We start from the raw sequence: 23,291 nt of genomic DNA, 5'->3' as shown, positions 1-23,291 counted from the left end.
TGCGTGTATAACTTTACCTTCTGAAATGGCAACTCCATTTCTGCCCACGCGAGGCAGTTCTCTGCTTCAATACGTGAATAAACCCATCTCCAGGAAGTCTCCTGTGTGTACTCCATCATAAGCCATCATTTACTTTGAGGCCAAGCAGTCTCGGTATGTACATTTCTCCTTACCAAGAACGTGGGCTTGTCAACATTTGGTTGATTATTGTTTTCCCATCTGAGAGCAGACACTTCCCCGATATCTTCCCACAGCTACCTACACACTAGGCACTCCCCCTCCCCCCACCCCCGTCCTCCTCCTCCTCATCAATACCAGCCACAGTAGCTGCAGCCACCAATTACTGCACACGTGCTATTCGTCCAGCATCTGGCACTCAGCATGCATCATCTAATTTAATACATTCAACGACCCTGGGAGGGTTATTATCATTATTATTACTCACTTTTGACGGATGAGGAAATTGACACATAAAGAGGTAAAGTCACTTGACTGCTGGGATTTAAACCACACTCTCTGACTCAAAGCCTCTAAGCTCATCAATGGGTCTCACAGTTTCCTCACTTAAATTTCAGCAGATTAACCATATCGGCTGCATGCTAGGTATTGGAGATGTAGGTACCTAGGTGCTGCTCTAGGAATCTACCTGTATGTATTCTCAGGGCCTGTTATTACAGAGCTCATACATTACTTCTAAAGCATTTCTGAACTTTTTTTTAAGAATCATTTCTTCCAGCCAGTCTCTTCTCAGCCTAAGTGGTAACAGAGACTTCAAAGCAGATGTTGTTTCATACCCAGAGACCACCTTTCCTTTGTGGAAATGTTTTCTATCTCCTTGAACTGCTAAGACCTAAAAATAAAACTGTTAAGACAATTCCTTCGAGATATGAGTATATAGTTTTAAAACAGTATTTATTTTTATACTTTGAAGACATAAAACTTATCAACAGTTCAAGATGGCAAATTCCTAACTACATAATGGAAGACAGTCTAATTGAATTCTACTATTCAGAATTCTAGTGAAAGCGATAAGGAATTTAAAAACACACACACAGGGCTTCCCTGGTGGCGCAGTGGTTGAGAATCCGCCTGCCGATGCAGGGGACGCGGGTTCGTGCCCCGGGCCGGGAAGATCCCACATGCCGCGGAGCGGCTGGGCCCGTGAGCCATGGCCGCTGAGCCTGCGCGTCCGGAGCCTGTGCTCCGCAACGGGAGAGGCCACAGCAGTGAGAGGCCCGCGTACCCCCCCCCAAAAAAAAAACAAAAAAACAAAAACACACACACACACACACACACACACATACACACCAACTTTAATAAATGATGATGTTATTTGAAAATAAACAAGTGTTGTCAGAATTCTTACCAAGCCTTCCCCAGGTTTAATGTTTGGTAAGTGGACTTCTTCCAGACATGCACACTGGCTCATAACAGGATCCGTGGTAGATCGGATTGTTTTATCACAGATGCCATTTAAAACCTTGACCTAGAGTCGGAGAGGCAAACAGGGAAGGTTCAATCATTAACCAAGTTTATCTCCGGCTGAATTTTTTTTTTTAAGGCACGTCACCTATCATCTTTAGCTCTGGTTGTGACAGTACTGTGATAATACTGCTCAGTGAACACACGGCACTTGGGTTCCATATCTGCAATGTGTGGCAATAATGCCACTACTTCAGCTTTGCTTAAAAAGTGCACCTTTTATATTAACTCGTTTATAACCACTGAAGCGCACAGGCTGATCAGAAACCCCCTTTCAGCAGTTAAAGAATCCTGTATTCCCCAGCCATCTGTGTGGTTTTTTAGGGAATGCTCACATTCTCTGCATACCAAATACGGACAAGGTAAAAAATATATATATATACTTCTGCCTGCACCTTTTTTTTTTAATAGATTTTATATTTTAAACAGTTTTTAGAGAAAAACTGAGCAGAAATTAGAGTTCTATATACTTCCTTCCCTACCCCAACACAGTTTCCAACACAGTTATATTATTATAACAGTTAATAATAACAAGATTTGATTAACATCTTGCATTAGTGTGGTACATGCGTTACAGTTGATCAACCAATAGTGTTACATTATTGTTAACTAAGGTCTGTAGTTTACAGCAGGGTTCACCCTTTGTGGCGTACATTTCTATGGGTTTTCACAAATGCATAACGTCATATACTCACAACCACAGTATCACGGAGAAGAGTTTCACTGCCCTAAAAATTCCCTCGGCTCTACCTACTTGTCTGTCCCCACTCCCCTACTATGAACCCCTGGCAATCACCCACCTTCCCACTGTCTCTATAGGTTTGTCTTTTTCAGAATCCTATATAGTTGGAATCGTACAGTATGTAGCCTTTCCAGATTGGCTTCTTTCACTTAGTCATATGCATTTAAGATTCCTCCATATCTTTTCAAGGCTTGATAGCTCATTTCTTTTTAGTGCTGAATAACATTCCATTGTCTGGATGTACCAGTTTGTTTACCAGTCACCTACAGGACATCTTGGCTACTTCCAAGTTTTGGCAGTTAGGATTAAAGCTGCTATGACGTTCTGTGAAGGTTCTTGTGATATAAGCTTCTTTCACTTGGGTAAATACCTAGGTGTACAACTGCTGGATCGTAGGGTAAGAGTATGTTTAGTTTTGTAAAAAACTGCCACAGGGTCTTCCAGTGTGGCTGTACCATTTTGCCTTCCTATCAGCAATGAACAAGAGTTCCTATTGCTCCACATTTGGTGCCGTCATGTGTTGGATTATAGTTATCCCGATAGGTGTAGAGTGGTACCTTGTTGTTACTTTAATTTGCAATTCCTAATGAAACATGATGTTGAATGTTTTTCATATACTTATCTGCCAGCTGTATATCATTTTCCATGAGGTGTCTGTTGGGTTCTTTTGTCCACTTTTTAATTAGGTTGTCTGTTTTCTTAATATTGAGTTTTAAGAATTCTCTGTGTATTTTGGCTACAAGTCCTTTATCTGATATGTGTTTCGGAAAACAGTTTCTCCCTGTCCGTGGCTTGTCTTTCCATTCTCAGTGCATTGATGGGGCAGTGTTTTTCATTTTAATGCAGTCTATCTAATCCATTTCTCTCTCATGGATCACGCTTTTCGTGTTGTATCTAAAAACTCATTGCCAAACCCGAGGTCACCAAGATGTTCTCCTGTTATTTCTAGGCATTTGATAGTTTTGCGTTTTCCATTTAGGTCTATGATCTTTTTAGTGATGGCTCACATTGTCTGAACGCCAAACACTGACCAGGTACAACTGTAGAGACGTGAGGATCCCTATTAAGTGGTCCCCGTGTAGAGATCACTGTGGCTACGTGTGGTTATTTCTCCCCATCAGATTCATCTAACCTTTGAAAATTAAACAACTAAAGAAATCAGGAGATTCCAAAGAGTGATTTTTTTCCCCCAAGGGGGAGAATCCAAGAAGTGACACTTTTTACATCCCTCCAATGTGTTTAGCCTCCCTATTTATGGAAAATATATTTATAGAAGTTTCATTGCTAAATTCCCCAACATCAGTAGGAGGAAGGCCTTATCAAAAGAGCGCAGGCTGGCTTATGTCAAAAGGAGGAAGCGATGATGAATAGTTTCAGAATGCTCTTTAAACAGTCACAGTACATCTCCCCTCTATCATAAGGTTTTTGCCAAGATTTTTTTTTTTAAACAAAATGGTCCTAAAGTGAAATTTGCACATCAGTTTAACCCTGATTAACAGGCTAGTTAGTAATTTAAGTACAATTGTACCCTGATGAAGGGTTCAGAGCAGGGGAAAAGAAGGAAAGCAGAGACCCCAATATACCCAATTTAAGCACAGGAATTTTCACAGGAGTTGGTCTTATTGTTAAATAACTTTTATTCTTCCTTTTCCACCTAAATTAACAGACTCATATCCCAAAAGCCGATATTTCGAAGCGTATCCTGAAATAATTAGCCACAGTACATTTACTTTTTAATTCATGTGATTCCCACTGTTTTGGGAAAAGGAATTTTACTGTAACTTTTAGAAGGTATACTTACTACAGCCAAAACTTTATCCTCCATTTCTGCTACAAGGCAATCCTAAAGGAAGAAAGAAGAAAATGAAAACTCTAAGAGCTAAAAACTTTCAGAAACCGTTGGTTTAGCTCACTAGATATTTCCTGGGGTCCAAGGAGGTCCCTGACACACCTCCCACCCTGCAGCCTGAGTAGTCCTGGACCATCTGGAGGAGAGACCTGGATGGGAGAAGAGGGCAGAGCAGGAAAGGAGCTGACATTTGACTCCTCCTACGATTTCAATCTCTCCTGACCCAGGATACTCATCATCCAAGGAACCCATCTGACCAATTATTTAATCAGAAAGCCTACAAAAATCACCAGAACTGAAAATCCACCTATTATCCAGACTGTACAGAGAGTAGGAAGCCAGAAGTCAGAGCGCAAGAAAGTTGACAATGACCCTCAAATGTGACCCCAGGCTGAGCCAGCACTGGGCCAACAAGCCTGGAGTCTTCAGCTCTGGGCCTGCCCATAAGAATAGCTTTCAAATAAGGCCTTGAGTAAACTTAGCCACAGAGTTTATTTCAAGCACCAGTGAGATTAAATCAGATATTTCAGTCCTTAATAGATGAAAAGCATTCAACAAAACGTTCATTAACACGCTGCCAGAAAAGTGGTCTTGAGGTATGCTATTGATGACATTAAAGAATGGGCTGGAATGCAAAGCACTGTTTACTCAGCTTAAGAACAAAAGACTCAGAACCCTATGAACCCAGTTAGCTGATTACAGGAATAACCACTGTCCTGTCGAAAAGCAGCCAAAGTGAAACTGCCAGTGTGAAACTCTCAGTTAACCTTCTGAAGCGTACCTACAGCAGATTTCAATCAACATGGCAGAGTGCATGCAGAAGAAGAGGGAGATCAAGGAGATTCTTGACAGTTTATCTGGCACCGTTCAGTAAATCCCAAACTGGGGCACCCTAAGGAAAATGCGAATTATGTTATGTCCAGGAAGGATACTGATCAACTCTGTTGGATTTATCAGACAAAGATATGTTCACTTCAATCAAGATGTCATTTTAGGTCATATTTTACTGCCACTGGGGGTAGGGCTAAAAATGTATGATATTCTACCCTATGTGATTTTATAATCAGATGTTAGGTGCCTTCTTCTTAAAAGGTTTTTAAATTTTCTCTACTAGGTAAAAGTGTGGGAAATAATAGTCACTCTACTGACTTACACAGACTCTCAGGAAAAGAGCAGCCTGGTGAGAAAACACTTAAAAAAAGGAAATTTAGGAATGTATTTTTGCATGTGTGAATCTGATATAAATTCAAACTCCAGGAGCAACTGCTGTAAAATATGAATGATTACAGTTCAAAAATGTGCTTTTCGTCCTCCATCTTGTGCATGGAACTAAACCATCAACTACTGTGACGGCCCCTCTCCTACTCACACCATCCGAAGGACAGAATTCTCAAATAAATGTCAACTTTAGCAAAACAGAGTACTTACACAGTCTCGTGCTAGAAATAAAACTAGTGATTTGTGCTTATGATTTTTCACTACACATCCCAAATGATACGAGGGCTGTCATCCTCAGGAGGTAATCACCCACAGGCAGAGAGCTCCTGCCCATACACCAGGGCCCAAGCATCAAGGTGCATGTGTGACCTCATGGTCCCTCAAACTTGATTCCTTGACGGATCCGAGAAGCCACCGAGAAAATGGGCTCCTGTGGTGATGGAGCCGGTGGCAGAGGAGCGCGCCTGTCTCGGTGAACTCTCCAAGGCAGCGTGTGAAAGCGCCGCTTTTTACCTTCCGCCCCCGTGAACGTGGGTTCCCACACCCATTCCTACCGGGAGGAAGCAGCTGCAGACCTGACTTCATGCTATTTGGCATGAAGGCAACAGAACGGAAAAAAGAAGAACTGGAACCAAGTCAGCCCTTCGTGATCCCGACAGCAGGCCGGAACTTTGTCACCTTCCTTGCTCACCCGGATCAGCAGACTCAGGCCAATCAACCTGGCAGAGACCCAGCCAGGGCAGCTCTCAGCTGCCCCTTCTCCGCCGCTCTTCCTTATTCTACTCTCTTACTAACTGAGGAGTCTTGGGAGATGGCTTTAACCTCTGCATAGCTAAGTTTCCTTCTCTGTAAAGTGAGGATGATAAAACCTGCCTCAGAGAACTGTTGAGAATTCAACGAGATAACACGTCAGGCAGACAGTCCACACCTGAGACCCAACCAGCTCCCAATAAATGGTCTCCTGACCTTCCCTCCTCTGCTGGATGGCATGCTTTCTCTCCATTCCGTTTTTCTGGGCTCTCTACTGCTCAGCATTTCTTCCTACACTGGAACCCAGCATCTGCCACTGCCATGTTGTCTCCTGCCAGTTTTCATGCCCTCGCAACTTCAGGAGGACAGATTAAAGAAAGAGATGAGAATCCCTTCCCACCAGGAGACTTCACCTGAAATTACAGCCTGAAAACTGGATAGAAGGTCTATCCATGGACTCAGCGTGGGATGTAAATGAATCACTTTGCTATATACCTGAAACTAACACAACATGGTGAATTAACTATACTTCAACTACAAAAAGGAAAGAAAAAAAGTTAAGTAGCACAAAGAAGAAGAAGAAGAGTGCCATTTTCTTACGGAGGAAGAAAACAACAACTGTTTATCCTTCCAATCTGGAGAGGCACACACTGTCATCAGAGGGAAGGATGCAGAGAAAGTAACAAGAAAGAGGAGGGGAGTGTGGTAGTATGTGGAACAGAGAAAGAAGAAGAGCGACAAACAAATGCCTGTCTTCTTCACACACAGGGGCACAGAGAATAAAGACTCTAGGAGAACACGTTCCTCGTCACCAGAAATAGAGAGACGCAGCTTTTATTCCTTCAATTCCCCAGGAAAAACAAAGCAATAAATGGAAAAGGCAGGTTTCTTCCCAAAGAGTCAAAAGATCTTTTGCCAAGAAGTCTGGAGAAAAACTGCACTTCTCGCAGTTGTGAGAGGGTGTGAAACCCCTGGCAGATTCAGCCTTGCCGCTGCCACGACACCACACGTGGAAAAAGACATTCCACTCATCCTTCAGCTGTGCACACAAATTTTACTACTTGCCAAAGCGACTACGTCCTCCAATTACTACAGAAAACACACGTCCGTCAAGAGCTAAACATGTTTTTCAAACTAAGTTCATAAAATGACATTCCCATAGATATTTACACATTGCCAGTCTTAATCCTTAAAAATGGTTCAAATTTAAATAAACTAAAAAGTACCAGAAATCCCAACATGTTTGTTAACTTTGTCTTCTTCTTAAGCCATCAAGTTCGGCTCCAGAAACGCAGTACCAGAAAAGATTTTTATATTTCCTACTATAGGCTATTATTTCTGAAGTAGGCACTGTGCTATACATATATCTTATTTAATCTTCATAATCTTTTGAGGTAGGTATTACTATTTTTTAAATATTCTGTACTAATTCTCTAGATCTAATTTTGCATGAATAAGTAAATGTGGTCACATACATGCTTTTTGTAAATGAATAAGTGTTTTCTGTTCTTTGGCTTTTGCCTCCTACATTCTCTCCCCACTTTTCTCCCAGCCAAAGTAAACCCAACTCTTCTTCCAAATTGCCCAAATTCCTTTGTATATAGGTTTTCAGATGTACTGCATATTACAAATACATATATACACACATTTAAAAATTTTTTGGTCACCATTTGTCTTCCTCTTACACTTTTTTCCCCTTTTTTCTTACTCCACAATAACTTGTAGAAATTCCAGCAAATCATCTGGTAAGGTAACTGTTAGTATTCCCATTTTACAGATAAGAAAATTGAGACTCATAAGTTTGAAGTGACTTGTCCAATGTCACTAAGGGCTAAGTAATGGTAGAGGTAGGATTTGAACCCATAGCTGTCTGTCTCTGAAGCATACGCTCAATGAGCACCAAAGGGAAAACAAAAACAAAAAATAAACACAAATAGAAACAACACCTGTTGTGTCCCTTAAGTTTGGGTTAAATTTTTCCTGATAAGCGACAAATTCCCAACAGCGTATTTGTCAAAAGCATTATCTCATTCGTTTAAACACACATTTAAAAAGTATCATGAACCACGGGCCAGGCATCATGCGGCCCCAGTAAACAGGGGTAAGAGTGGGATCTGTACCCCTCGGCAGCCTCTACCGCAAATGCCAGGACCCGGTGGCTACATGATGAACGCACCGTGATTGGTATCAGACTCTTTCTGTCAAAATTATTTTTATGTACCATAAAAAAAGAGCTGAAACTCAGAGCCACTTTACTGCTCTGAGCGTTTTCCTAAGAACATGGCCTCAAAAGCATAATGATGAAGTCCCACGTGCCTCAAGTTCAAGGGCTGCTCAGGACTGGACCTTAAACAACAGCCAAACTTCACTCTTCATGTTCCGGGAACAGACAGAAAGCACACAGCTTTTCAGAACTGCATCTATTTTATGGCATGGTTAGAACTGAGGAAAGGATGTTCTTTACTTTTTGCCAAATCAGCAGTGGAAACAAATGTGCAATTGCAGAATTTTCAAACCTAGTGAGATGTGAAAAAAGAACAAGTTCTTCCTTACATTTTATGGCCTCAACTCAATTCAAAAATAATTTTACAACAGTCTGCTACATGCCAGTTAATATCTTCCTGGCCTTCACTAAGATGCGAAGGTCTGGCAAATGAGCTGTGTGTGAAACTGACGTGTCACTTCCAAACCAGAACATTTGTCAGTGTGAGAATCACCCAGGTTCTCTGTACCTCTGCCCCAGAGACAAACAACATAAGATACTGGTTGTTCTGTCAGCCTACAACCTGAAGTGAGGCGAGCTGAAGCAGATCCCTCATCTGACCCATTTGGATATAGATAATCCAGGAATAAACTGCTGAGGTTTGGGGGCTGTCTGTTACTGAATCACCACCAAGCTCCTCCTGACTGGTAAACCTAACCTAACCACCAGAGGTCAAAATGAAAAGAAAATTAATAAGCAGATACAGCAACATACTCAGAACAAAGATTATGGTGAAATGTAGTTACTCCAGAATATCTATTTTTAAAAAATTAAGTGCTCTAACATTTTAGAGAAGGTACAGGGCTATTAGCTCAACTATTTTAAAGCAAAAGAAGGTAATCTTTGATGTAAAGGTCACTGGTCATTTTTCACAGAAACTATCTGTAAATTCATCTAACTTAAAGCCCTTCATCTCTCCCCAGCTCTGATGGGGGGATAAAGGGGGAGAAAGAAAGAATGGTACTTCATACCTGCATGTAAACCCTTTGAAGAAAAGGAAAAGGGAAAAAAAACTTTTAGAAAACACCAGTGATGTACTGACCTTCTGGACTGTAGTGGTCAGGTCCAAGCAAAGCTGAATGATTTTGTTCTTCGTTATTGAGAAATCAGTGATCCCTGTAAATGGAGCCCTAGAAAGCAACGAAAATTGTCTTTATAAAAAAAAAAAGTGGAGAGGATGAACCCACTGGGATCCCACACTGTGTGTTAACAAGCACAGCTACACAACAGGCTGGTTTAAATTGTTATGTAACTGTTTCCTCTCAAGTAACACACAAAATAGGAATCTGAATAGAACAGAGACAGAGAAGTTCTAGATAAAAACACATCCAAAAATGAGCCAAGAGAATGAACACCCCTTCAAAAGTCAACTAACAGCCTTCATACAAACAAATAATCAGTAATGTTTAACCTCAGTAAAACTCAACTTTAACTCTTCTCTAAGGTGAGGTTAATTTGTTCCTGCTATTCACCTCAGGAACTTCCAAAGGGACCCTAAAATGGACCACTGACCCCAAACTCCTGGACAGGTCCAATGGCAAGGGCAAGAAAGGGATAAAGGTTCCTCTTCGTCAGGCAAAATACCAACTTCTATGCATCTCAGACCCTCCTCTTACAGGACAGTAAAGCACACCCATCATTTACCGGTCCAGCCAAGCTAACAAGGCCTTGGCGGCGCCTATGAGCTCCACCACAGAAGTCAGGAACTCATTGGGGGGCTTGTGGGAGGTGTTCCCATCATAGGCTGGACTTTTTCTCCGGCTGCTTATGTAATTCTGTAAATTGTGGGAAGATGCTCGCAGTTTCAGAACCAAGTTCTTCATATTGTCAGTTTCAAGGCCATAATTCTGGAAAACAAAATCAAAGGGAAAAATTCAAAACAATCAACAATGTCCAAACTCTCATAATAACCAAAAACCCACTGAGTTACCTGAATAACTCCTATGTCAGCCACAAAACCCTACATGATTTGCCCACACTGTTGATCTCACCCACATGGGCCACACCAGCCTTGCCTCTGTTCCTCTTGCCTCAGGGACTTTGTTCTTGCTAGTTTCTCTTCCCGAAATTCTCCTCCCACAAAGGTTGGCATGGACAGCTCTTTCCTATCACATCCTAATTAGCCCAAATGTCCCCTCCTCTTCAAGGCTTCCAGGACCATCTGGAGCAGTTTCTCAACCTGGGCCCTAGTGACATTTAAAGCCTAATCATCGTTTGTTTGGGTTGGGGGGTGGGATTCCTGCAGATGGCAGAATGTTTAGCTGGTCTCTACTCGTTAGATACCAGTAGCATCGGGTCCCCAGTTGTGACAAACAAAAATGTCTCCAGACACTGCCAAGTACCTCCTGAGGTCACTCTCTAGCCATCACCTCTGTCATCTCTGAACCACCTTGTTTCACTGCTGTCTTTCTAAGTCGGATGCAAGGTCTGCGAGAGCTGGGCTCTGTGTGTATTACTCATGACTGCATTTCCAGGACAGCAGACGTAAAGCAGTCATTGAATGGAGGAATTTCCATCAGATAAAAGTCACACAGAAACAGAACAGCACTGACTAAACATCAATTCACCTGGAAGGTCATTTGCATCTTGTGAGCTTCTAACCTCCGTTCTTTCTGAACAATGTTTGACTTACCTGGGTGCTTTTAAAAAATCCATTTCACGTGACAATATTGCCCTAGACTACTCTCTTCCAGATAAAGAACAAATCCCAAGTAACAACAAGAAACGACGTGTAAATCTGACATGACTTTGGGGGGAGGATGAATTTCAGCATTCAATTGCATGTACACATCCTAAATTGGTGTTTCATCATTTTTTAAGAAAAAAGTGAAAATATTTCTGGGGTATGTTAAACTGTGTCAATAGCATCCCAAAGCAAGAATGTGGTATCATTTAAAAATTGGTTATAATATATGGCCAACACTATTGAACACTTTATGCCAGGAACCTGGCTTAGTGCTCTCGGCAAATATTATCTCAGGTAAAACAGCGTATGAGGGTGGAAGTGATATTATCTCTACTTTGCAGGTGAGAAAACTGAGGCACAGAGACATTCAATAAATTCTCCAAAGTCACACAGCTAATCGGTGGGAGTCGGGGGGATTCTAGCCAAGGCAATCTGCATCGAGGGTACAAGCTTTGGATCACGACGCTGTATACGCCCCCTTCCACACTCCCTGTCCAAGAACGGGCAAAGCGATGAGACAGAAACCAGGACGGGCACTGGACAGGAAAAAAGAGAAGTGGCGAGTCATCCTGGATCTAGCACAAACTAGCAAACTGTTTAACCCCCCCTAAATTCTATCCTGACCTGCTTGCTCCATCCCCTCTGATGTGTTAGAAGCTTCTTTCAGCCAGCTTCAGCCAACCCGGACCTCACTCTTCTGAGAGGCCGGTGGGCCCTCTTTGGATCTGATCACTGCTTTTGTCCCCACTGCATCTAGCCTGTCCCTTGGTCCCTCCTCTGTTATAGCCCCATCTCTGATGCCTCAGGGAGGGGTGAGCCATGTCCCCAAATCAAGATACATGAAGCATAAATAAACCAGGGAGTCTGTGAGAACTTTTTTCTTTTGACAAGATGAACAATGGTAAGTAGCAACAGTAACAACAAAAGACAATACCCTGAATGAAGACATAGCAAACTGTAATTAGATTTTATGTGAAGTTTAAATTTATGTGGCATGTTGCTTCTTAGAAAATAAAAAATATTTTTTAAAAAATTTATATAGAAAAGAGTTAAGAACAATTATAAAGAAAAAAAACTCTTCAGATGCATTAACTGAAATTGTCTTTGCGAGCTTTAAAAAAAATGTAAATTTCAGAACAAAAATGAGTCTTCTGTATTAACAGTGATGTTCCATCTAAACTTGATATTCATTCTTTTTTTTTTTTTTCCACTGTCATTTTCTGGGGACCAAAATATGGCATTGTCCTTCAGTAGAGAAGACAAAAATAAAAAGATGGATTTTCACCATGGCTTTTTAAATCAGAGAATCAAAGACTCAAAACTGAGTGGATAAAGAGCCACATGACACAGCTTGTTTTGAAGCACTTGTGACTATGATTAAAGGGAAGTGTCCCCTTATTCAGTTAATTAGTCAGCCTGCCAACTTACAGCAAGAGTTCTGAACTAAAAGCAGGAAATTCAGCTTTCCAGAGCCAATGACACCATGAATTACTCGGAACTTTTATTACTGTAGACAACATTTATTTCTTGAACTCAAAGAGGATTAAATTGATCTTAGTGTTACAGGAAATTTTAAACCTCAATCTTCTACAAACCTACCACTTTTAATATTAAAATAAAGGAGGAGTGTAGCTTGTTAACTGGTTCTTTTCATTTCCATTCAGTCTCTCGGATTCTTTTTTTTTTTCCCCAAAAAACAAATCACGGGACTAGAAGGATAGACAGATGTAGCTATAATAGATTATAATTTCATTTGATGTTTTAAGGTACTTCAGAGATTTTAATCAGCTTTATTAAGGTATACTTTATGATGCACAAAACTCACTAATTTTAAGTGCACGACATAATCAATTTTAACAAATGTATATAGTCACATAAGACCTTCACAATCACAATACAGAACATTTCCATCGCCCCCAAAACATCCCTCATACCCCTGCACGGTCACTTTCCCCAACCCCCAGGCCCTGGCAACCTCTGATCTACTTTCTGTCACTGTAGTTTTGCTTTTTCTACATAGATTATAATTTTAAAAAGCAGTAAAGAAGGAACAAAGAAAGGAAGGAAAATTCCATCCCCCTCTACCCCATTCCACAATAAGAAGAGAACAAGAAACTGATTATATTAGCTCCAAAGGACCTCTACTGTAGAAACATAATCAGGAAAGGATTATTGACTTAAGTGTCCCACAATGAAAGACAGTAAATGAATAATTTCTCAGACCAGATTTGATTCTTTTCACTAATCTTTTCCCTAATATCTGCCTCCTTCAGAAATTGCTTAATTTAAGATAAGGCATCAAGACAGTACAAACTAAGAAATGAAATGAATCTCCAAAACTCTAGACACGTACTACAAACCTTCCACTGAGATCTCACTCCATTAGAAGTTAGCCATCAGGGGTCATTTCCTGGTCTGGCTAGAGAAACAACACATGAGACGGGAGAAAAGGAAAGAGGCATATTCTCGCTCTTCCGGTGTCATAAATTGTACACCTTTTAGCTAAGGACAAACCTTATACAACTTCTCCGCCACTTTCCCCATTCCTACTAGCTCTGTCTGTGATCTAACATACACATGGAGACTAAGGAGTTTTACAGTCACACAACCAAATCCATTTTAATGACTTGGGTCAACTGAGCTTCAACCTAAGAAGTATACTTCACAGTTTAATAAGTTCATAAGCAAGATCAAGTTAAATACAAATGGCTAGAACAGATTCCTCTTCCTTCACCATTTCTCCCCATAACAAAAAGGATAACAGTTTTTAACTGTTGCCATGGCTGGGTAAACGATAAACAGTGAGTCATCTCAGGGGTACACGAGTATACAGAAGCACCCAGGGCAGGTAGATACATTACAGGTATTTCACTTAAGCACACAGGTAGGTGGCATCACTTCATACGTGTATGGATTCCAACTCTGTTCACTTTCTCAGCCTACTTCAACCTTAAAAACAAATCTGCCCCTGCCTTGGTCTTTAGGAAACTAGGGTTTGGTTGATCTGGCAACGAAAATGGGTTTTACAATTATACATTTTTACTCTCAATCCCACCCTAGAGACAAATGCTGTCCAACAGAACTTTCTGCAATGATGAAAATGTTCTCTATCTGTACTATCCAAATATGGTAGCCACTGGCCACAAGTAGCTACTGAGCACTTGAAATGTAGCTCTGTGACTAAGGAACTGAATTTTATCATTTCACTTTAATTAATTTTAATTTAAATAGTCGCATCTGGCTAATAGCTACTGGAAAAAGCAGATCTACAGCCCGTCCCAGTCACCCTCTGCCCCAGATAGAGGGAGAAAAATTGGGCTCCGACTCCGAACTCAATCCTGGGAAGTGGTCCTGGTTTGCCTCAGAAAACAAGTCACTCTCCTAAGCCACTCCAGCCAGCCAAGGTCAATGTTCACAAAAGGGAGTTTTTCTCCTTGCTCCTTATCCAGAACCAGCTCTTTGTGGCCCATCTGCTCATCGGTTTTGGAACCTTAATCAATAGCTATTCCCTATTTTAGATTCCGAAAGATCCTATCGGCACTTTTCTTTCCAAAACTTTCCAGTGGTTTTTGTTTTCTCCTCCCCCTCTCTTACTTCTAATTCTACTCATTTCCCGTCCATCATAAAATCAACATCCACTAACCTGTCTACATAAAAATGCCTTCCATAATACCAGGGACAACAGCAAACACATATTAACTGTCCAGGGGATGGACTGTTCAAGGCAAAAAATTACCACCTATTTATATACACAAAGATCTATCTGGTGTGAATGGGTTAAACACAGTATAATCAATAGATGGCATTACCATAAGAATATTTTAAAAGGAGATTATAGCAAGGCTAAAGATACTTTAGTGAAATGCTCTAAAACCCTCCCCAACCCAGAAAAGGCACATTCATTTAAGAACCCTCTGTGACCCTCGTGTCAAATGCATTCACTGGCACTCTGCTACACCAAACATGTCCAGAATGAGTCTGAGGTCAAAACTTTGTCTACAAAGGAAATTAGAAGGAAATTGTAAGAGATAAAACACAGCTTTAGGTTCTGGCATTTGTCCAGCTCTGTTCACTTTAGTCTAATATTTTAAGAGGTAGGGAAGGCGGGAAAGCGGGGAGGCAGCTGTTATGTTAATTATCCCACTTGAGGTCCACAACGTGCCTCCAGTCCATCCTGCCTGCTCTCCTCCCGTACTGCGGATTTCAAAGTTATTGACCTGCCCTCCAGGTCCTACCACAAAGTGAAAGAGACCATCTGAAATAGCAGAAAAGTCCAAAAAGCAATGTTCCCAGAAAGGACAAGACTAAACTCAAACATGTCTTACTGTATGAAAAACATACAGTTTTAATAATAAACAGGACTCAGATATCTTCTGGGCAGTACAAAACACTTACAGGTTAGTACACAGCCACATCTAGGGGAGCATCACTGTACAAACGGGGAAAACACACACCACCATCTCCCTGGAGGTCACAGAGCCAGGAGTGTGCAGCAAAGCCTGGATTAAAATGCAAAAAAGCCTGCTTCCCAGACCAGCTCTCACATCACTTGGCCACAGCATCTTCCTGGTGGCAGCTCATTTATCAACCACAAATAATTTCCTCATTACTTTCCTAAACAAGAGTAGCACATCTCAGAGCAGAAGACAAGGCTCTATCCACTTTAAGAAGAACAACACGCACAATGCAGCAAGCGTTAAAGAATCAATGGAACGCGGACCAGCAATGGCAAAATAATCAGGAGCACATTTTTTCCCACCATTCTCAGTGATATAATTGTATATACCCCTTGCTCAGGTTCACAGCATAACTAAACCAGCCGGAACGCTGCCGAGTTTGCCCAAATCCTGACAGTTAAGGAAACAGCATCCTTCGCATGGCATCACAGCAGACTGACAAGGATCCTGCCCTATGCCAACCAATTTATAAACACAGTACCCTTGGAGGTGGTTTTAAACCACACCTAAAAGAGCTACTACCCACACGGCCACAGATGTAATGAGTCGGAACCTGGCAGGATTCAACTCACTCACGCTCAAGCCAAAACTCAGTCAGCTGCGAAATGTAACTAAGTTCACATTTTTTCCCCATCTAGCTGCCATTTCACAGGTTGATTATTCCAAGCACCAGTATCAGTTATTGAAATATCACAAATATCTGTGAAACATAAAAATTCTTTTTATAGTAACAAAAACAGACACGAAACTCTGAATCCATTTGTCATTTCAATATAGAAGATGGCATGTTCATTCAGGACCATCTTCATCTTTTTATTCTTTTTAAAAGATAAGAAAAGAAGATGAATACAGAAATTTTTTCCATAAAAGGCCAACTTTTTCTGTAAAGGCCAAGAGAGCAAATATTTTAGGATTTGAGGGGCCACACAGTCCCTGTTACCACTACCCATCTCTGCCACGGTAGCACAAAAGCAGCCACAGATAACACCTAAATGAACGGGCATGGTTGCGTTCCAATAAAACTTTATTTACAAAAATAGCGGGCCAGATTTAACGTGTAGGCCATCGCTTGCCAACTCTACCTAGCACATGATTTCTCTTCTTCCCTTCTGATGTTATCTTCAGCTCATGCTCTGCTTCCATGGATCATTAAGAAAATGATGATAAGCTAAAGCGCAAAACTGTGGAGATGTAGAAGATGAGAGTCTTAAAAACATATGGCGGTACAGATCACCTTTTCCTGAACTAACCAGTGCACAGAGAAGGTCGACAGCCTCCAACACAAGTTCCTGGTGTCCAATTCGTGTGACACCCAGCTCCTCAAGATCCTGATGGGAAATCTGCAGCAGCTGCTCTCCATTTATCTTCTCCCGTTCAAACTTGTGGACATACTGCTGCAGGCAATCATCTAACCCTACCAAAAAAAAAAGCAAAAGGGTCCATTATTGTCATTTTTGTTCCTTTACTCAAAAAAATGCCCACATTGAAATCAACCTCAGGAATTGCCAATTATGCTCCACTATTTGATTGTCTATACAATGTGTATCCCACCTGAAGGACATCTTTCAAGTGTGTCCTCATCTTCTTAAGCAGATTTTAAATCTAATGCACAGCTTATTTGTACAGCAGAAAGTAACACAACATTGTAAAGCAATTATACTGCAATAAAAAAAAAGGTTAAATGGTCAATTTTATGTGCTGTATCCTTTACCACCTTAAAAAAATAATTAAAAATGTTTTATTTTTAAAAATGCAAAAAAAGAAATTTCATATGGCTCCTACACAATTTTGACAGTTACCGTCCCATTCCCTTTCAGCTAAAAGAATAAACACTAACCCTGCTGACTTGAAATGCTAGTTATCTGTGCTAGACATATGTTTGTCTGTTTGCTAAGCAGTCTTCCTCTGGAACACCATCCCTCTCCCAGCCCATGTGATCCCAGTGGATTTGCCAATCAAGATGCTTTGCCACAGTGATTGGCCACACTATTCTATCCATCAGCCAGTTATAGGTTCAGGGATGACCATGTGACTCAAGCATAACCAATCAAAATCTTCCCTGATATTTGAAATATGAATATAGGAAGACAAAGTCCCCTTCTTCCTTTCCAATTAGAAGTCATAAAGATACAAACTTGGGGATGCTGGCAGTCATTTTTCTGATCAGTTTTACAAAATAAATCTATTCGAGACAAAGAAGATGTCCCAGTAATATCCAACATGTCCCTGGATCTAACCCTACTTAAAAGATACTTCTAACCCCAGCATTTTTTACTTAAATCAAAATAAATTCCCTTGTTAGCTTAAGCTTATCTGTGTTGAGTTTCTGTCCCTTGCAACTGAAAAAGTTCTGATGAATACAAGATCTAGAGGAGTAGGTACCAGCAGTGGTACCAGAGAAAGACAATGTTAAATGGGTTAGTTTATGGGAATTTTTCCAGGTCAGATACTACTGCCAACAGTGTTGTATTTTAATGTTCTTATATAATGATTAAAATAGGTAACCCTAAAAGAACTTGGGATTCTTAACTCCTGTATAGAGAACTCTCTGGTCAACACGTTAATGGTTTTACTGGAAAATCTTGTACTAAATTAGTTGATCGATTTAAGCCTAAAAATAAAAGCCACCTTGGTGTTTTAAAAGGTAGATTTATATAAATTCAATCCCAACACAAAGGATGAAAACTCAATTTAACTAGAATAAAGATTGTGGAAGGCATGTTGCTGTCCCCTTCCCACCCAAACACACAAGCACACACACACATACACACACACACTTCATTTAACTCTCACAAAAGCTGGGTACTCTGAACCAGGAAAAGTAGACGTAGGTCCGGCACTTACTTTTGGCAATACTAAAGTCCATGCATCTCAAAATCTGATATCCTAGGCTAAACGATATCTCTGCCCCACTTTTTGGAAAGTTCTGAAAGTGGCAAAAGCTTTCACCTCCTGATAAGGTGTAGAAAGAGGAACAATGTCCTGATAACCATTTGGGACTACCAAATAAATACAGGAAGAGGAGGTTAAGAAAAAATTAATTTTATGATAACTAGTCAGAACCAACCCATCCTCCCTGAAGTGACATCTGTCTATCAGAGGGGATCTGCCACACAGCAGCAAGGTTGGGGACACTGATATAAGCCCAGCTCTACTTTGATGGCCTCGAGCCACAAGTGGCCTCCATGGCATGTGAGTTGAGCAGGCAGTGGAAGCCACACAAGTCAGCAGGTATGGAGTGTCATGCCACTGGGGTAGCCAGGGGCAGCTGCACAGAATCCAGCTGCAGTAGTCAACAGTGACAAGGGCCAAAAGCCGAGGAGAGCCTCCTTACAACTTTATTCCCATTTCACAGATGACTAAATTAGGGCTCGTGTAAGTTGCATAACTTGTCCACAGTCACATAGCTTGTAGGATGCCAAGAGAAGGATTTTGTCAGCCATTTTCTTCAGCTCGATACAGAAGAAAAGAGCTCAAATTCAAATCAAGGTTTGTTGACACAAGCCCTGATCCTTTTGCATTCTACCCTGCAAACATGAGGTTATAAAAATTCCTCTCCAAACACCTTCCTAAATCAGCAGTAAGGTCTAATTACAAAACAGCTATTATTAAAATAGAATCATGGAAACCTAGAGGTACTTAAAAGATACTTCACATTTTATTGAATCCAAAAAATTGGGAAAGTATGGACAAAAAACTAATTACTATGAATTTTGCCCTAAATGACTTAGTCAGTTTTAAGCCAGATCAAACTAATATCCTACAATCTCCCCTCCTTCAGAAGGTTCTCTTCCTTTGCCTACTTTTAAGCTTTAAAAGGAATTTTTGTTTTAACTTGTCATAAAAATTTAAGACAACTATATTGTACATTTCAACCCTGTCATGGCTAAATTGATCTTCCTAAGATTCATATGTTGAGGTTCTAATCAGCAATACAATACCTCAGAACACCACTGTATCTGGAGGTAGTGTCTTTAAAGAGATGATTAAGTTAAATGAGGTCATATGGATGAGCCCAAACCCAATATGACTGAGTCCTTATAAGAAGAGGAGACACACATACACAGAGAAGAACATGTAAAGACACAGGGAGAAGAAGGTATCTACAAGCCAAGGAGAGAGGCCTCAGAAGAAACCATCTCTGCTAACACTGTGATCTCAGACTTCTAGCCTCCAGAATTTCAAGAAAATAAATTCCTGTTGTTTCAGCCACCCAGTCTGCGATACTTTGTTACGACAGCCCTAACAAACCAACACAAACCTAATAACACTTTATTTCATGTTCATCCACATGCGATAAACTCTTTCCTAAAATAAACAAGGCCCGATGACCAAAAGAATTGCAATTCATGTTTACTATGCCAAGCAAGTTCTTTGCTCAAAATACGAGAACAAAACCGACTCATATTAGTTGTCATGTGCAGAATAAACCAGTCCATTAAGTGTAAAGTGAAGGAACCATGCACTATGGATGTTCGTAAAATTTCACCCCTGAATAATAAGTAGAAATAAAGATGAGGCCAGATTTCTCTTTTAACTATGAAAAGTTTCACTGAAGAAACAGGATTTCAGAAAGAGCTTCCGTGCATTAAGGAAATATTTCGGACACAGAGAAGAAGGTTGAGATGAGAGGTGTGATGAAGTTTCTGGATGGGACAAGGGGGAACTGAACAAAACAGCAGAACATTTGCCTGAGAAAGGGCAAGAATCTCCTTGAGGATTCTGAGGAATATAAACGGTCCGACCTCAACTAATCAGAAGATCCCTGATGTGCAGGAGAATTACCAAGTAGAAACACCATGTTGCTACCCAACCAAATACAGAATCTAGAGTGGCTTCAAGACTTTCCCCTGTGGAAGCAGCCTAAATGCCCGTCAACAGATGAATGGATAAAGGAGATGTGATATACATATACAATGGCATATTACTCAGCCATAAAAAAGAATGAACTAATGCCATTTGCGGCAACATGGATGGACCTTGAGGTTATCATACTAAGCGAAGTAAGTCAGATAAAGACAAATATCATATGATATCACTTATATATGGAATCTAAAAAAATGATACAAATGAACTCTGAAACAAACTCACAGACAAAGAAACCAAATTTATGGTTACCAAAGGGGAAGGGGTGGGGAGAGAGAAATTCGGAGCTTGGGATTAGCAGATAAACACTACTATATATAAAATAGATAAGCAACAAGGGCCTACTGTATAGTATAGGGAACTATATTCAATATCTTGTAATAACCTATAATGGAAAAGACTCTGGAGAGGAATAGAAATACATACATATATATATATATATGTATGTATATATAACTGAATTACTTTGCTAAACACCTGAAACTAACACAACACTGTAAATCAACTATACTTCAATAAAAAATTTTAAAAATAAAAAGAATTTCCCCTCAAGGGACATGTCTATTGAATATGCTAAGTTTTAAATAGTATTGTCTCCAGTTTTATTATTCCAATACAAGATGGCCTATTGTTCAGTTATCCTATTGTTTAGAATACAATTACACACTTATAAACAGCCAAATCAAACTATTAAGCAGTCCCACGAAGGAGGGGAAAATCCCCAATTTCAAATAAACTGGTTTTAGAATTTGTAATACACAGTACACTTTAACCTATTTGTCAAATGTATCTATTTACCAGTTCTTTGCTTCAAGGAACTTATTGAAAGTCTAGCAGCGCTGAGAGAAACACAGAATTAAATAAAATTAGATTAAACCCATTCCATTTACACAAATTAAACACATAATTCAATGTGAAAAGAATCAGGAAGGCAAAGGAGAGGGAGTTCCCACAGAATGGAAGCAGCAGGGAGAGACAGCCAGACTTCCTCCCCTCTTCCCAAACCTGTAAATAACCCTAAAATTTCAGAGAAATACCAAAGGCAAAAAGAAATAACTTACGATTTAAAAAAATACTATTTTATAATTTATATCAGAAAGCAACAGGGCAGTGGTTAAGAGCCTGAGTTCCAATCTCAATTCTACTTCTTGCTAACTGGGTACCTGGGGCAAGTTACCCAGTTGGCTCATTTGTAAAACAGAGATAATAACACTACCTACTACACAGATCTGTGATGAAAATTAAGTGTTAATAGTTATAAAGAGCTTAAAAACACTAGGAAGCAAATAATTACATATTTCGTTCGATTAAAAAGGTGGTTTATTCAGGTCGTCAGTCGCCTCGGTGTTCAGAACAAAAGTTGCTGGGGAGACACACAAACTCGCAAATGCTTAGGTAGCCCCCTCTGGAACAGCATAAATTGGAGATAAAATAAAATCTCAACAGCCCTTGTTATTAGCTTCCCCAGAATATATTCCCAAATTTGGTAGCTTACCATTATCATTGATCCCACCTAAAAATGTTTTAGGATTTATATTGGAATACAAGCACCATGAAAGCAGAGTCTTCATTTTTATTCATTGCTATTCCCCAGCATCTAGAACACTGCTGGTGCACAATGTTTGTGAAATAAATAACTGAATGCATAAGAAAGACAAAGAACTTCATGTAAGTATTAATGTCATGCCAACGCACAGGTCACCTGATTTTATTTTCCCACGCAAGTGAGTAACTAAAAATAACAGAACTACTGATTGTGATATCAGGGTATTTGTTGCAAGTTTCAATGTTTCAAGATTAAAGGAGGTCATTTCTACACTGGGAAATATTATAAACAAAATGAAACCCCAAAACAAAACTCCAATCTTTGACAAGATACATGCCCTGTACTAAGGATTAGTTTTTATTAACTAATTAATCTCTCCAAAATGTGGAAAGGATTGTGTACATGAAGATTAAGACATGAGAGTAAATGCCCCAGTGCAAAAGCTCTGGAGGTATTCCCTTCTAATTTTCTGTACGAGACTGAAATCAGATTGTTGACTAGATCAGCCTCTGTCCTGGCAGGTGCGGCCCATTAGAAAGACGTCCCAAAGCTATGCTCTCAGACTATAGGCTCAAGTCAGCAAAACCTCTAATTCCACAAAGACAGTGAGCCCAGAGTTGTTCTAACAGCCCTTCACATCAAGTACTTTGATCATTAAAGTATTTTTAACCACAGGATTTTGCTTTGTTTTGCTATGTTTTAAAGGAAATGTGTTGGTGTCCCAGTTCAAGATGGCGGAGTAGAAGGACATGCGCGCACTCCCTCTTGCAAGAGCACCAGAATCACAACTAACTGCTGAACAATCATTGACAGGAAGACACGGGAACTCACCAAAAAAGATACCCCACATCCAAACACAAAGGAGAAGCTGCAATGAGATGGTGGGAGGGGCACAATCACAATAAAATCAAATCCGATAACTGCTGGGTGGGTGAATCACAAACTGGAGAACACTTATACCACAGAGGTCCACCCACTGGAGTGAAGCTTCTGAGCCCCACAGCAGGCTTCCCAACCTGGGGGTCCAGCAACAGGAGGAGAAATTCCCAGAGAATCAGACTTTGGAGGCTAGCGGGATTTGACTGCAGGACTTCGACAGGACTGGGGGAAACAGAGACTCCACTCTTGGAGGGCACACACAGAGTAGTGTGCTCATCAGGACCCTGGGGAAAGAGCAGTGACCCCAAGGGAGACTGAACCAGAACTACCTGCTAGTGTTGGAGGGTCTCCTGCAGAGGCGGGGCATGGCTGTGGCTCACCATGGGGACAAGGACACTGGCAGCAGAATTTCTGGGAAGTACTCCTTGGCATGAGCCCTCCCAGATTCCACTATTAGCCCCACCAAAGAGCCGGGTAGCGGCTTCCCTGGTGGTGCAGTGGTTGAGAGTCCGCCTGCCGATGCAGGGGACACGGGTTCGTGCCCCGGTCTGGG

General features: G+C 40.7%; 1 protein-coding gene across 5 annotated transcripts in view; it reads right to left on the bottom strand.

Moving 5' to 3' along the window:
- CNKSR3 (CNKSR family member 3) overlaps window positions 1-23,291 on the bottom strand; it is a 102,685-nt gene that overhangs the window by 20,970 nt on the left and 58,424 nt on the right. For all 5 annotated transcript variants that reach the window (XM_055087429.1, XM_055087432.1, XM_024122478.3 and 2 more), the window contains exons 2-6: window positions 16,698-16,861; window positions 9,949-10,151; window positions 9,347-9,434; window positions 4,026-4,067; window positions 1,367-1,486 (exon numbers count right to left, since the gene is read on the bottom strand). In XM_055087429.1, coding sequence (XP_054943404.1) covers window positions 1,367-1,486; window positions 4,026-4,067; window positions 9,347-9,434; window positions 9,949-10,151; window positions 16,698-16,861 — 617 coding nt within the window. The remainder of the gene's footprint in view (window positions 1-1,366; window positions 1,487-4,025; window positions 4,068-9,346; window positions 9,435-9,948; window positions 10,152-16,697; window positions 16,862-23,291) is intronic.

This window comes from Physeter macrocephalus, chromosome 10, assembly GCF_002837175.3.
Source record: "Physeter macrocephalus isolate SW-GA chromosome 10, ASM283717v5, whole genome shotgun sequence".
In the NCBI taxonomy this organism is placed as follows: Eukaryota; Metazoa; Chordata; class Mammalia; order Artiodactyla; family Physeteridae; genus Physeter; species Physeter macrocephalus.
The sequence above is the reverse complement of the archived record's forward strand: the minus strand, read 5'-3'. Positions and strand labels throughout refer to the sequence as shown.